This window comes from Staurois parvus, unplaced genomic scaffold, assembly GCF_062004578.1.
Source record: "Staurois parvus isolate SC_StPar_1 unplaced genomic scaffold, SC_StPar_1.0 ptg000227l, whole genome shotgun sequence".
In the NCBI taxonomy this organism is placed as follows: Eukaryota; Metazoa; Chordata; class Amphibia; order Anura; family Ranidae; genus Staurois; species Staurois parvus.
This window is the reverse complement of record NW_028318023.1, coordinates 1,299,949-1,313,811: the sequence shown is the minus strand read 5'-3', so window position 1 is coordinate 1,313,811 and position 13,863 is coordinate 1,299,949. Positions and strand designations below refer to the sequence as shown.

Here is a 13,863-nt window from a genome sequence, read left to right as displayed (position 1 = left end):
GGGTTAGGGACTGATGTGAATGTACAATATACAGTCAGGTCCATAAATATTGGGACATCGACACAATTCTAACATTTTTGGCTCTATACACCACCACAATGGATTTGAAATGAAATGAACAAGATGTGCTTTAACTGCAGACTGTCAGCTTTAATTTGAGGGTATTTACATCCAAATCAGGTGAACGGTGTAGGAAGTACAACAGTTTGCATATGTGCCTCCCACTTGTTAAGGGACCAAAAGTAATGGGACAGAATAATAATCATAAATCAAACTTTCACATTTTAATACTTGGTTGCAAATCCTTTGCAGTCAATTACAGCCTGAAGTCTGGAACGCATAGACATCACCAGACGCTGGGTTTCATCCCTGGTGATGCTCTGCCAGGCCTCTACTGCAACTGTCTTCAGTTCCTGATTGTTCTTGGGGCATTTTCCCTTCAGTTTTGTCTTCAGCAAGTGAAATGCATGCTCAGTCGGATTCAGGTCAGGTGATTGACGTGGCCATTGCATAACATTCCACTTAAAAAACTCTTTGGTTGCTTTTGCAGTATGCTTTGGGTCATTGTCCATCTGCACTGTGAAGCGTCCAATGAGTTGTGAAGCATTTGGCTGAATATGAGCAGATAATATTGCCCGAAACACTTCAGAATTCATCCTGCTGCTTTTGTCAGCAGTCACATCATCAATAAATACAAGAGAACCAGTTCCATTGGCAGCCATACATGCCCACGCCATGACACTACCACCACCATGCTTCACTGATGAGGTGGTATGCTTAGGATCATGAGCAGTTCCTTTCCTTCTCCATACTCTTCTCTTCCCATCACTCTGGTACAAGTTGATCTTGGTCTCATCTGTCCATAGGATGTTGTTCCAGAACTGTGAAGGCTTTTTTAGATGTCGTTTGGCAAACTCTAATCTGGCCTTCCTGTTTTTGAGGCTCACCAATGGTTTACATCTTGTGGTTAACCCTCTGAATTCACTCTGGTGAAGTCTTCTCTTGATTGTTGACTTGGACACACATACACCTACCTCCTGGAGAGTGTTCTTGATCTGGCCAACTGTTGTGAAGGGTGTTTTCTTCACCAGGGAAAGAATTCTTCGGTCATCCACCACAGTTGTTTTCCGTGGTCTTCCGGGTCTTTTGGTGTTGCTGAGCTCACCGGTGCGTTCCTTCTTTTTAAGAATGTTCCAAACAGTTGTTTTGGCCTCACCTAATGTTTTTGCTATCTCTCTGATGGGTTTGTTTTGTTTTTTCAGCCTAAGGATGGCTTGCTTCACTGATAGTGACAGCTCTTTGGATCTCATATTGAGAGTTGTCAGCAACAGATTCCAAATGCAAATAGCACACTTGAAATGAACTCTAGACCTTTTATCTGCTCATTGTAATTAGGATAATGAGGGAATAACACACACCTGGCCATGGAACAGCTGAGTAGCAAATTGTCCCATTACTTTTGGTCCCTTAACAAGTGGGAGGCACATATGCAAACTGTTGTAATTCCTACACCGTTCACCTGATTTGGATGTAAATACCCTCAAATTAAAGCTGACAGTCTGTAGTTAAAGCACATCTTGTTTGTTTCATTTCAAATCCATTGTGGTGGTGTATAGAGCCAAAAATGTTAGAATTGTGTCGATGTCCCAATATTTATGGACCTGACTGTATATGTAAAGCACTGCGTAAACTGATGGCGCTATAGAAGTACCTAAAATAAATATACGCGGAAATTATTCAAATGTAAAATTTTCTAACGTACTGTTTTTTTTACTCTGTTGTGCTAAGGCCTATGAGGGGGACTACATTCCTAGGATCATAACCACCCTTTCTTGCTTGCTCCTGAGATGGACTATGGAATTTGTAGCAGCATAGAGCAGTGCACAAGACCACAACTAATGCACACTGCTCATTCCAAACAAACGGATGTAAGGGAGAAAAGGATGTGATGTGGAGCTCATGGAAGTCATTGCATGGAGGCAGAAAAATACTAAGCCCTGGTCCACATATATACTGCCGTGCAGGCCGTGTTTTGCGCGCACATGAGAGCCCAGGGGCGGACTGACTATTTGGAAACTCGGGCATTGCCCGAGGGCCCTGGTCAGTAGGGGGCCCCATGAGATGCCCCTGGTACCTTTTTCATAGGCTTTTTTGAGTTTAAGCAAGGACACAGGGGCCCCATGAGTTGTCAGTCCGCCCCTGCGAGAGCCCATTCATCTGAATGGACTCCCGTGCCCGTGACATGCAGGGAAGAAGTCCCTGCACTTCTGAAAATGCAGCCCGCACGAGAACCTCCGTTCCCAGTACAGTTGTGTTTTCCAGTGTGGGCTGCGTGCCATTAGAACTAATAGCATCCACCTGCGGGTCCGCATTTCTTTGTGCGGGTAGTGCGGCTGCACGGATTTTTGTGCAGATCTGCATTGGCACCACCCGCACAGATATGAACCTAGCCTTAGAAATGATTTAATGAAAAACAGATTACAGGGCCATTAAGTAGTGGATGTGTATATTTATTTTGGGGGGGGGAGAAGGATATTGAGTTTGAGTTTCACTTTTTGGGTCTGATTTATAAAAACAGGAGGAATTATAGGATGACAGCTACCAATCAGTTATTAGCATTACTTTGTAACGTGAACACGTACATGGAACCCTTCCTTTGTACAGTTTTAATTAACCAACCCAAGTATGTACAAAACACAAGCAGGCAATATATGTCTATCTTCAGACCTCCTTCCTGGCCCATTCTGTCTGCATGCACAAAGGACAGACCAAGGCTGCATGTTCTAACAGCAATGTAGTGTCCAATAAATTATGTTTTATTAGCCTGGCCCTTAATATGTGCTCAAGAGTCTGCTTTGTTAGCTGAAATCTGCTTCTTCACCATTCACGGGAATCAATAGGATGTCATTGAGGAAAGGACAAAACATGTTGAAGGGAAAATCCTGACACAGCTCATTTTACTTACAGGGAATATATACGGATTTTATACTTGTTTTATGGGCAGAACTTTTTTTTGTTTGCTAAACATTGCATATTAAAAGTAGTACTAAAGTCCCAGTTTTTTCCATTCTAATAGATCAGTAGTCTCCAAACTGCAGCCTGGGGGCCAGATGTGGCCCTTTGTTTGCTTTTATCTGGCCCTTGGGACAATATTTTATCCACTGACATCAACAATGGGGCACAATTCCCCCCCATTGACACCAACAAAGGGGCACAATTTCCTCCCAATGACATCAATGGGTGACAATTCCTCCTAATGACACCAACAATGGGACCCAATGACACCAAAGCTGGGGCATTGTTTACTCCCACTGATGCTGGCACATTTTCTACTCCCAATGGCCAAAGTCTGGCCCTCCTAAAGTCAGAAGGACCGTAAACTGGCCCTTTGTTTAAAAAGTCTGGAGACCCCTGTAATAGATCATTAACCAGTATTCCAAAAATCCCTATTATTTTTTGAAAGCACAAATATCACTGATCATAGCCATTCGATACAGATTGCTCAGCAGCACTTTCCTGAACTGAGCAGGTTACATATTCATCTTTATTTAACTACATATTCCATCACCCTATCACTATGCAACATCCTTCTAGACCGAGCTTTAGTCATACATTGGAGGAGAAGCAAAGTTGTGCGCACAAGTAGTGTTTCTGCTGTGGTAGTCCCAAGCAGAAGCACACATGCAAGGGTGGCTCCATATGGTCCTGCAAGGGAAAGGAGGCAACCAACAATGAACAGCGCTAAAAGAAACATCTGCGGTAGGAAAAAGCAAGATCTCACAAGATTGAAAAGCAGCATGTAGTGCAAGTCCCTGGTGCCTAACCTACAGCCCTCTGGTATACAATTTGCGGAAAAAAGTGGTCTGCACTACAGGCACTGCGCTAAAATCATCTTTATTGTATCGACCACACAAAAATTACATCAAAGATACAGTAGGTTGACGTGTTTCGGCTACACAGCCTTAGTCATAACTCTGGGGGGTCGATACAACAAAGATTTTAGTGCAGTGGCGGTAGTGCGGATCGGTTTTTTTCACCGAGTTCTTCAACAGACAAGCATCTGCGGATCATGGACCTGCCGGGTCGCTGGTATGGACTTCTAATTGGGTTGTAGCACTTTTCTTTTTCGGTTTTGTATACAAATTTGTGGCCCTCGGACCTCAGCAGTTTGTAGGGGTTACATTGATTAGGGTAATAGTACTGATCGCTACTAGTCTCATGTAACATGTTTCCAGTTTCATATTGCCTTCTGCAGCATATCCTCAGCCAAAAATGTAGCATAGCCACGCTCTCAGACTCTCATTTTCTCTATTAGGTCTGCAGTTTCTAAGGCTTGGTTCACACTGCGACTTGTAAGACCCCAAGTCGCATGACATGTGAAATACCATGTTAGTCAATGAGAGCTGTCTTAATTAGCACTACTAAAGTCGCTTCGACTTTAGAAAAGATTCCTGTACTACTTCAGGGAGACTTCTATCCAACTTGTGCCCATAGACTTTAATAGAAGTCGCCTCCAAGTTGGATCCTCATCTATATTGATGTGATTTGGATCCAACATTACAGGAAGATTACCCAGGCATTCCCTGAAAGTCGCTTCAGAGTCTCTTCAAACTAGCACTCAAAGTCGCCTGGCAAAGTCGCACTATAAGTCGCGTGACTTTCAGGTCGTAGTAGTGTGAACCGAGACTGACTCTGTCCTCTCAAACGTTACATATATTGAACATTAATGTGCAGCCCTTCTGTAATGTTAGGGGCTGCATTTGAGGCCCCTTTTAGCTCACAAGTTGACAGCCACTGGTGCAGGGGCGGACTGACCATTTGGAAACTTGCGCACTGCCCAAGGGCCCGGGGTCAGTAGGGGGCCCCGTGAGATGCCCCTGGTACCTTTTTCATAGACTTTTTTGAGTTTGGGCAAGGACACAGGGGCCTCATGATCCCTTATTGCCCAGGGGCCCCATGAGTTGTCAGTCCGCCCCTGCGAGAGCCCATTCATCTGAATGGACTCCCGTGCCCGTGACATGCAGGGAAGAAGTCCCTGCACTTCTGAAAATGCTGCCCGCACGAGAACCTCAGTTCCCAGTACAGTTGTGTTTTCCAGTGTGGGCGGCGTGCCATTAGAACTAATGGCACCCACCTGCGGGTCCGCATTCCTCTGTGCGGGTGGTGCGGCTGCACGGATTTTTGTGCGGATTCGCATTGGCACCACCCGCACAGATATGAACCTAGCCTTAGAAAGGTGTAAGTACTGACATAAGCAATATAAATAACAAGAGAAAAAAAATTTGATTTAATTCCACTTTAATATCCGAATTCTCTTGTATTTTATTGAATTGTAACTGCACTGTCTTCCTTTAGATGGTAAAGTGCTGCACTATATAAATCCTATATATTATTATTATTATTTAGCGTTTTTCCAGCCAGCAAGAGAAGATCTAGTCTGATTTTCAGAAATGAAGCACTGTATTACATTTACCTGTCCCGAAAGAAGCTCCTTATTTACAGAACTCTATGGGGTTTATTTACTAAAGCTGGAGAGAGTGCAAAATCAGGCTCACTTCTGCATAGAAACCAATCAGCTTTGAGGTTTTATTGCCAAAGCATAGTTGAACAAACTGAGGTTAGAAGCTGATTGGTTTCTCTGCAGAATTGATCCTAATTTTGCACTCTCCAGCTTTAGTAAATAAACCCCAATGCGCCATTACAGCAGTAAAAATAGATAAAGAACAGACAACAGTTTTCTTTCACAGAGAGTTTCCCTTCAGGAAATGTCTATCAATTCATACTATTCAGAAACAGTAATATGATCACATAACTTTTTCTTTCAAATGGCTACATGCCATTTAAAGTAGCTCAGTGGTTCGAAGGGTATCAACCACTAATAACTGCCCACAAGTAGAATGCAGTAGAGATTAGTTGCACACAGTTGGGGCACTGTACAATCATACAGGTATAATCACTTCTATATGGTACTTGTATAGCTTCCAACATATTGAAGGTAGGCATTTGTTACATTCATGTCACACCTGACTAATACCCACAGTGATTACTCATTACAGGTTTTAGTAAGGAGCTTATGACAAAGCTGTCTGGACAACCTATAAATGCATTGTGTTTGAAGATTTGTTTTCAATGCAAACACATCTCTCTTTCCTTCACCTTCAACAACCTTTCTGCAGGTTTGACTACATTAAAGTGAAACTCACTAAGTACGCAAACATAGTGGCACCCTCGTAATCTACTGTTTCTCTTCCACTTCTTCTTATGTAAAAACACGCAGATTTAGCATTTGCTATGCAAATGTTGACTTTGTTGCAAGTCAACGCCTAAGATTGCATCTAACCACTCCCCCTGGCTGCTGATATACAGTTGCAAGAAAAAGTATGTGAACCCCTTGGGATTACGTGGAGTTTTGCATGAATTGGGCATAAAATGTGCTCTGAACGTCATCTAAGGTCACAACAATAGAAGAACTCAGTCTGCTGAACATAATACTACACAAACATGTTGCCATGGTTTAATTGCACATAACATGTAAACATTCACAGTGCAGGGAGGAAAAAGTATGTGAACCTTTGGACTTAGGCCTCTGGGACAGACTAGAGCAGAGTTGTGTTACCCATTTCCACCTGAGCAAATTTCAGAATTGCTCTAACCACTTGCCCTCCTAACAATTTACCCCCCTTCCTGACCAGACCATTTTTGCATTATGGCGCTGCGTTACTTTAACTGACAATTGCACAGTCATGCAATGCTGTGCCCAAATGAAATTTATGTCCTTTTTTCCCACAAATAGAGCTTTCTTTTGGTAGTATTTTATCGCCTGTGCGTTTTTTATTTTTTTCACTACAAAAAAAACAGACAATTTTTAGAATAAAACAATATTTTTAACTTTTTGCTATTAAAATGTCATAAATTTATTTAAATGTCTTTGCTAAAAAAAATCCCAATACGTGTAAATTAATTGGTTTACGTGAAAGTTATAGCATTTACAAATGGTGGTATATATACTGGGATTTTTAATTTTTTTAATTTTTACTAGTAATGGCGGCAACCAGCGACTTATAGCGGGACTGCTGTGGGCATTCTGACACTGGGGGGGATTGACTTGGTGTCACTGACATCCCCAGTGACACCAATATAGTGATCAATGCTAACAAAAAGCACTGACACTGTACTAATGGCACTGGGCAGGAAGGGGTTAACATGTGGGGCGATCAAAGGGTTAACTGTGAGCTGTGTGCCATTTATAACTGTGTGCTGTGTTTGTGCCTCACTGTAAGCTGTGTGTTTGCCACTGCATGGCACATGAAAAGCAGTGTGCAGGAGCTGAAAGGGGAGAGAACGGTTTTATTTACAAACCGGTCTCTCCCCTCCCCTGTTGGAGATTCTCGGCAATCACCGGTCGGCACCTGGTGATTGACAGCTTTGGCCGTGAATGGCAGCACAGGTAGGGCGCGTGCATCCCCTGCTCTGAAATGCAAAATCACGTATATATACGTGATTTGGCGCACCCAGGCCGCCCTGTAGCACTACTTCTGCTATAGGGCGGATGGGATAAAGTTCACCTTTTGGACAAAAATAATAAATGCACATTTTTTTGCAGGTAGAGAAGAGAAATGAGCCCTGATTCACACATATGCATTCAGAACTGCATCTGATTCGCATGACATGTGAGCCAAACTGACTTTCTATGGAGCCGGTTCACATATGTGTGGGCCAGCAGTGATTTTAAAAAGATACAGGTACAATTTTCAGTCTGGTTCAGGTGTGATTAAAAATTTACACCTGAATCGCTAAATGAAACCGCACCAGACTTCTTTTACAAATCACACTGAAACCGGCCCCGCACATTTGTGAATCCAGTCAAAAAAGAGAAATCTTCCATTAGAGACACTTGTTCTGATGCCAGCCTCGTAGGCTGCTGTACACTCACAAGCTGCTGCATCGCTTCTGTCTGCTCTCACAGTGAGAGCAGAGAGAACTGATCTTTACTTTCAGTGTTTGATTGGTCACAGCAATCACATGGTAATCGCCTGGTAATATGATCTGCTGTGTCCCAGGTGAGCATCACAGGAGCCACTGGTGAAGGCTCACGTGCAGGTACGTTAGCCCGCATCGGCAAAGCTTCCCTGTTCGCCATCTATCAGCAATGGGCGGATGGGAAGAAGTTAAAGTCAAAAAATCTTTTTCTTTGTTTTCCTCTTAATTGCTTTTCTGGTAACAGCTCTAAACTTTGGAGTGTTTTAGTCCGGCTAAAATGCCATAGGTAAATACTTGTTAAAAAAGAATTATAGTCAAAACTTTTTTTCATTTTGGATGGAGTAAGGGAGGGTTATAAACCGTCAGATTATTATTTTTTTTTTTTTGCAGTGTCCCATTCAGGAGATTTACCTTTACTTCCTGTCCCATAGCCATACAGGAAAACCTCTACAAATTAAGGGAATCCCTTGGGGTTCTCCAGGCCACCAGAACTAGTGTCCCCATTGGAAGATTTCCCCTCAATTATTTTCATAAGTCCAAAATTTGGGATTTTCCTTTACTTTCAATATATAGAGAGGATGGATCTCCCTAATAGGGGCACAGACAGCAATAAAAACTGTCAGGTGTTCTAATCCATCTCAATTCTATCCAAAACTAAAACAAAATTTGTCTTTAGTTATATTTTAAAGCAACTTTGTCTTTGCCAATCTTTGCGGCAACACCAGGGCCCACAGATGGAGTGAATCTTTGCAGAGGTAACACTCACAGCAATAAAAACCCAACAGAGGTTCTAACCTCTGACTACTCTTGCTAAAATTGTATAAAAAAAAAGGTACATTTCAAATTAACTGCTGAATTTTATTCAGACTCAATTTCTCCTAAAATATCAATAATCTACATTAGATGGATTCAAACTTTGTTTCTACTGTAACATTCAATCAGATGGCTTTTGTACTGCTGGCTGGTAGACAACAGACTGACTACATACAAAGTCTAGTACACACTCGTGTCTCTTTTTTGTGGTCAAACCCAAAGTTCATTTTATTATTTCAGCAGAAGCTCTAGACTTAAGAAAGATACAGTTGTATCATGGCATAGGTGCCATGTGAGTGCAGGATTCGCAGCGATTCCTGTGCATTTCCTGCGATCTGCTGTGGGTGTCAGTGTTAAACCCAGGACCCCGCATTCACTCTATCTGGTCTCCCACAGTACACGCAACATGGAAATGCAATTATTTTAGTAAATATAAACTGCTAAATACCTTTTCTTATCAGCAATATATAGCAGTCATGTGACTTCTAACAGTGTCCAGCCAAGCACATGTTAAAGCTTGTAGGAGGAGTTTTCATTCTGCTCTAGAAGGATGTAGAACCCCTGATATCTGTCTGGACAGTGCTGTTTGGTCCTGTGCTAATCACATACACCCTCCAAAGAGAAAAAAACCAGCTCTAGCAATACACACCAAACTGAGCATGTGCAGAATCTCTCCATATGATGTGTCTTATCAGGAGATAAGAAAGGGACACTGGAAGAAGGAGAGGATCAGAGAAGACGGGATAAAACAGCCTTTTTACACAATGCGGAGGATTAACCCCTTAGGTTAATCCTCTTTAGCAATACACACCAAACTGAGCATGTGCATCTGACCACGGGTTCAGTCTGTATCGGGTGGTCATTTCAACAAGAGGAGGGGCAGAGAATCAAACAGCCTTTTTACACAATGCAGAAAATTAACCCCTTAGGTTCCACAGTGAGTATAACAAGCAAGCTTTACTGCATATTCAGACTGATTTTACTGTTGTGGGTTTAGTAACATTTTAAGTTAACATCCCAAAAACAGATTGCAAAACATAGTGCAAGTGCCTGAATCGGATCGCATAGGTTTGAACACCCATGGATCCAATTGTAGTGTGACAAAAAAAAAAAAAAAAAAAAAAAAAAAAAAAAAAAAAAAAAAGGTGTCTGCACCTTTTTTGTGCAAAATGCAATGCGATTTGACCACACAAAATGAATGGGCTCAAGTCGCACCTCTCAGAACTGCATGTGATTTGAACAGGATTGTGATGCGATTCCTGTGAGAATCAAATGCGGTTCCCTGCATTGTATCAGTGTGAACTCAGAAAACTGATTTCAGATGTAAATCTATTTCTATTGCTAAAAGAGAAAACACCATCATAGCTGGTCACACATTTCTTGAAAATGTGTGTTCTAATTAGGGGCAGTGCACCTAAAAATGCGTGACAAATGTGTATTAAAACGCAACACAGAAAAAAAATTCAGCGCACAAATGTAATCTCTCTCTCACATATATATATATATATATATATATATATATATATATATATATATATATATAATATCTCAAGTGTAGCGAGTGCATGTCTATAATATATATATATATTTTTTTTTTTTTTTTTTTTTTTTTTTTTTTTTACACACAGTATATATTTATATATACACCGTATATAAAGTATTTATTGACATGTACCTGCTACATGTCTACTTTTATTTTCATATATAAAAGAGTAAAATGCGCTATCACCAATAATGTATCTCTGAGTAATAACCAATGTCTGTAATCTGGTGTTCTATGTGTTTTCAGCAATCATCAAATATACAGAAAGATAAAAAAAAAAACAATCAATCATAAACAATAAAACAGCAAGTCCATATAATCATGAATGTAGCAGTCCTATACAACTGGAGATATATATATATATATATATATATATATAGATATCACTCCTGGGTAAGTGCTGCAAGAATGTGCAAGCAGAACACACCTCCACCTTGGTGAATCCTTTCACAGATAATCACATACACAATACTTGTATTCTCCTTTCTTAATGAAAATGTATTAGAGTGCATATGTACATATTTAGCTGTTTACATTGCACAGTGGCTAAATTATTATTATTATACAGTATTTATATAGCGCCAAAAGGTTTGCTCAGCGCTATACATTATAATGGGAGACAGTACACGAGACAGTACAGTAACAAAACAATCCACGAGGGGTTAGAGGGCCCTGCTCTTTCGAGTTTACAATCTAGGAGCTAGATGGTTAGCACTTCCACCTGGCAGTACTAGTGTTGTTGGTTCAAATCCCAACCACAGCACCACCTGCCTGGAGTCTGCATGTTCTCCCTGTGCCTGCATGGGTTTCCTTCAGGTACTCCAGTTTCCTCCCACACTCCTAAAGACATGCTGGTAGGTGAATTGGCTCCTGTCTAAATTGGCCCTAGTGAGTAAGGCTGGACATACACTATACAATTTTCTACCCAATTTATTTAGATTTACCTTCAACTATGTAGCGCAAGAGCCTGCCTAATTGGATACAATTTAAAGTTTTGTCAGGTTTGACCTCCTATTATATGGTTTTTGGTAAATCTAAACCAAAAATCTCAAGAAAATTGTATAATGTATGGCCAGCCTTAGGAATCTTAGATTGTACACCCCTTGAAGGTTAAGGACTGATGTCAATGTACAATATATGTAAAGCACTGCGAAAACAGCGCTATATAAGTACCTGAAATAAATAATATTGAAAACATATTTAGCTATTTATATTGGATTGCTATAATAAAAACAACATAATTAGCTGTGTACATTGTATTGACAGAATAAAAAAAAACATATTTAGTAGGTTACACAGCATTGCTATAGAATCTCTTATCTGATGACGTCTGCCAGAGTTGTCAGGTCCCTATACGCCTCCAATACGCAGCAGCTCCCCGTGCGCCTCCAATACGCGGCAGCTCCCCGTGCGCCTCCAATACGCGGCAGCTCCCCGTGCGCCTCCAATACGCGGCAGCTCCCCGTGCGCCTCCAATACGCGGCAGCTCCCCGTGCGCCTCCAATACGCGGCAGCTCCCCGTACGCCTCCAATACGCGGCAGCTCCCCGTACGCCTCCAATACGCGGCAGCTCCCCGTACGCCTCCAATACGCGACAGCTCCCCGTACGCCTCCAATACGCGACAGCTCCCAGTACGCCTCCAATACGCGACAGCTCCCCGTACGCCTCCAATACGCGACAGCTCCCCGTACGCCTCCAATACGCGACAGCTCCCCGTACGCCTCCAATACGCGACAGCTCCCCGTACGCCTCCAATACGCGACAGCTCCCCGTACGCCTCCAATACGCGACAGCTCCCCGTACGCCTCCAATACGCGGCAGCTCCCCGTACGCCTCCAATATGCGGCAGCTCCCTATACACCTCCGTGACAGCTCCCCGTACACCTCCAATACGTAACAGCTCTGTATACACCTCCGTGACAGCTCCCCATACATCTCCAATACGTAACAGCTCTCTATACACCTCCAATACTTGACAGCTCCCCATACATCTCCAATACATGACAGCTCCCCGTACACCTCCAATACTTGACAGCTCCCCGTACATCTCCAATACATGACAGCTCCCTGTACACCTCCAATACTTGACAGCTCCCTATACACCTCCAATACATGACAGCTCCCTGTACACCTCCAATACATGACAGCTCCCTGTACACCTCCAATACATGACAGCTCCCTGTACACCTCCAATACATGACAGCTCCCTGTACACCTCCAATACATGACAGCTCCCTGTACACCTCCAATACTTGACAGCTCCCTGTACACCTCCAATACATGACAGCTCCCTGTACACCTCCAATACATGACAGCTCCCTGTACACCTCCAATACATGACAGCTCCCTGTACACCTCCAATACTTGACAGCTCCCTGTACACCTCCAATACATGACAGCTCCCTGTACACCTCCAATACATGACAGCTCCCTGTACACCTCCAATACATGACAGCTCCCTGTACACCTCCAATACATGACAGCTCCCTGTACACCTCCAATACTTGACAGCTCCCTGTACACCTCCCCGTACATCTCCAATATATGACAGCTCCCTGTACACCTCCCCGTACATCTCCAATATATGACAGCTCCCTGTACACCTCCAATACTTGACAGCTCCCTATACACCTCCAATACTTGACAGCTCCCTGTACACCTCCAATACTTGACAGCTCCCTATACACCTCCAATATGTGACAACACTTGACTTTCTTGACAACTGTTTTTTTTTTTTTGTTGCTCTACCTCCCCTGAGTGCTCCAGTGTTGCTGCATCTATGAAGAATTAGCATGAAGCAGCCAACCTTAGAATGCTTTAGGAATGGGAATGGTTGTCAAGGCAGGCCTAGGTGCCATGAAAAGTTTCCCAGGAGCACCTCTGTGATCCTTCTACCCAAGACAGCTGCAGCCAGGGAAACAAAAACACCGTGGGCTGTGCTGACCAGCAAGAAGCATGCAGGGATCAGTGTAGGGAGGCTGCGGTCACAGGGCGGCTGTATGTCCAGACACACAAAGGGCAGAATCGGTGCTAACCGGCTAAACTGTGGGGGGACAGTGGGCACATCGCCCTGCGACAATAGAGAAGATGACAGATTGTAGGAGGAAGGAAGGCAGTGATGACAGATCACAACTAAACTAGGAAGGGATGAGAGAGGCAATGCCAGCCCCAGGGACACTCACAACAAGAAGCTCATCTCCTCGCTGAGCTGACAGCAGGGACAGCAGCCGGCCGAACGAGGTGACAGTCCACTCCACACAGCAGATGAGATCCTTCTGCCAGGGAGATGGGGGTGTGAACCACACGCTGCAGACTGCCTTTTTTTCTCAATAACTTTATTTACACAGTACAACTGCAACAGTACAGATCACCTCCCATACTCCGCCTTGCCTTTTAGATGTTCCAATTTTCTAAGTTTGCCTTTGACATTTTCTTCAATCCCCAGTTTATTTTCAAACATGAGTGCAGCTATCTTTTTACAAGAATCAAAAGAGCATAAAACATACTATACTTACAGTGTTACTAA

The 13,863-nt window shown here is 42.9% G+C and overlaps 1 protein-coding gene across 1 annotated transcript in view; it reads right to left on the bottom strand.

Moving 5' to 3' along the window:
* MOB1B (MOB kinase activator 1B) overlaps positions 1-13,645 on the bottom strand; it is a 99,457-nt gene extending 85,812 nt beyond the window's left edge. Inside the window, exon 1 of the mRNA XM_089679578.1 lies at positions 13,520-13,645. Coding sequence (XP_089535704.1) covers positions 13,520-13,533 — 14 coding nt within the window. The 5' untranslated portion in view covers positions 13,534-13,645. The remainder of the gene's footprint in view (positions 1-13,519) is intronic.
* Between the last annotated feature and the right edge of the window lie 218 nt (positions 13,646-13,863).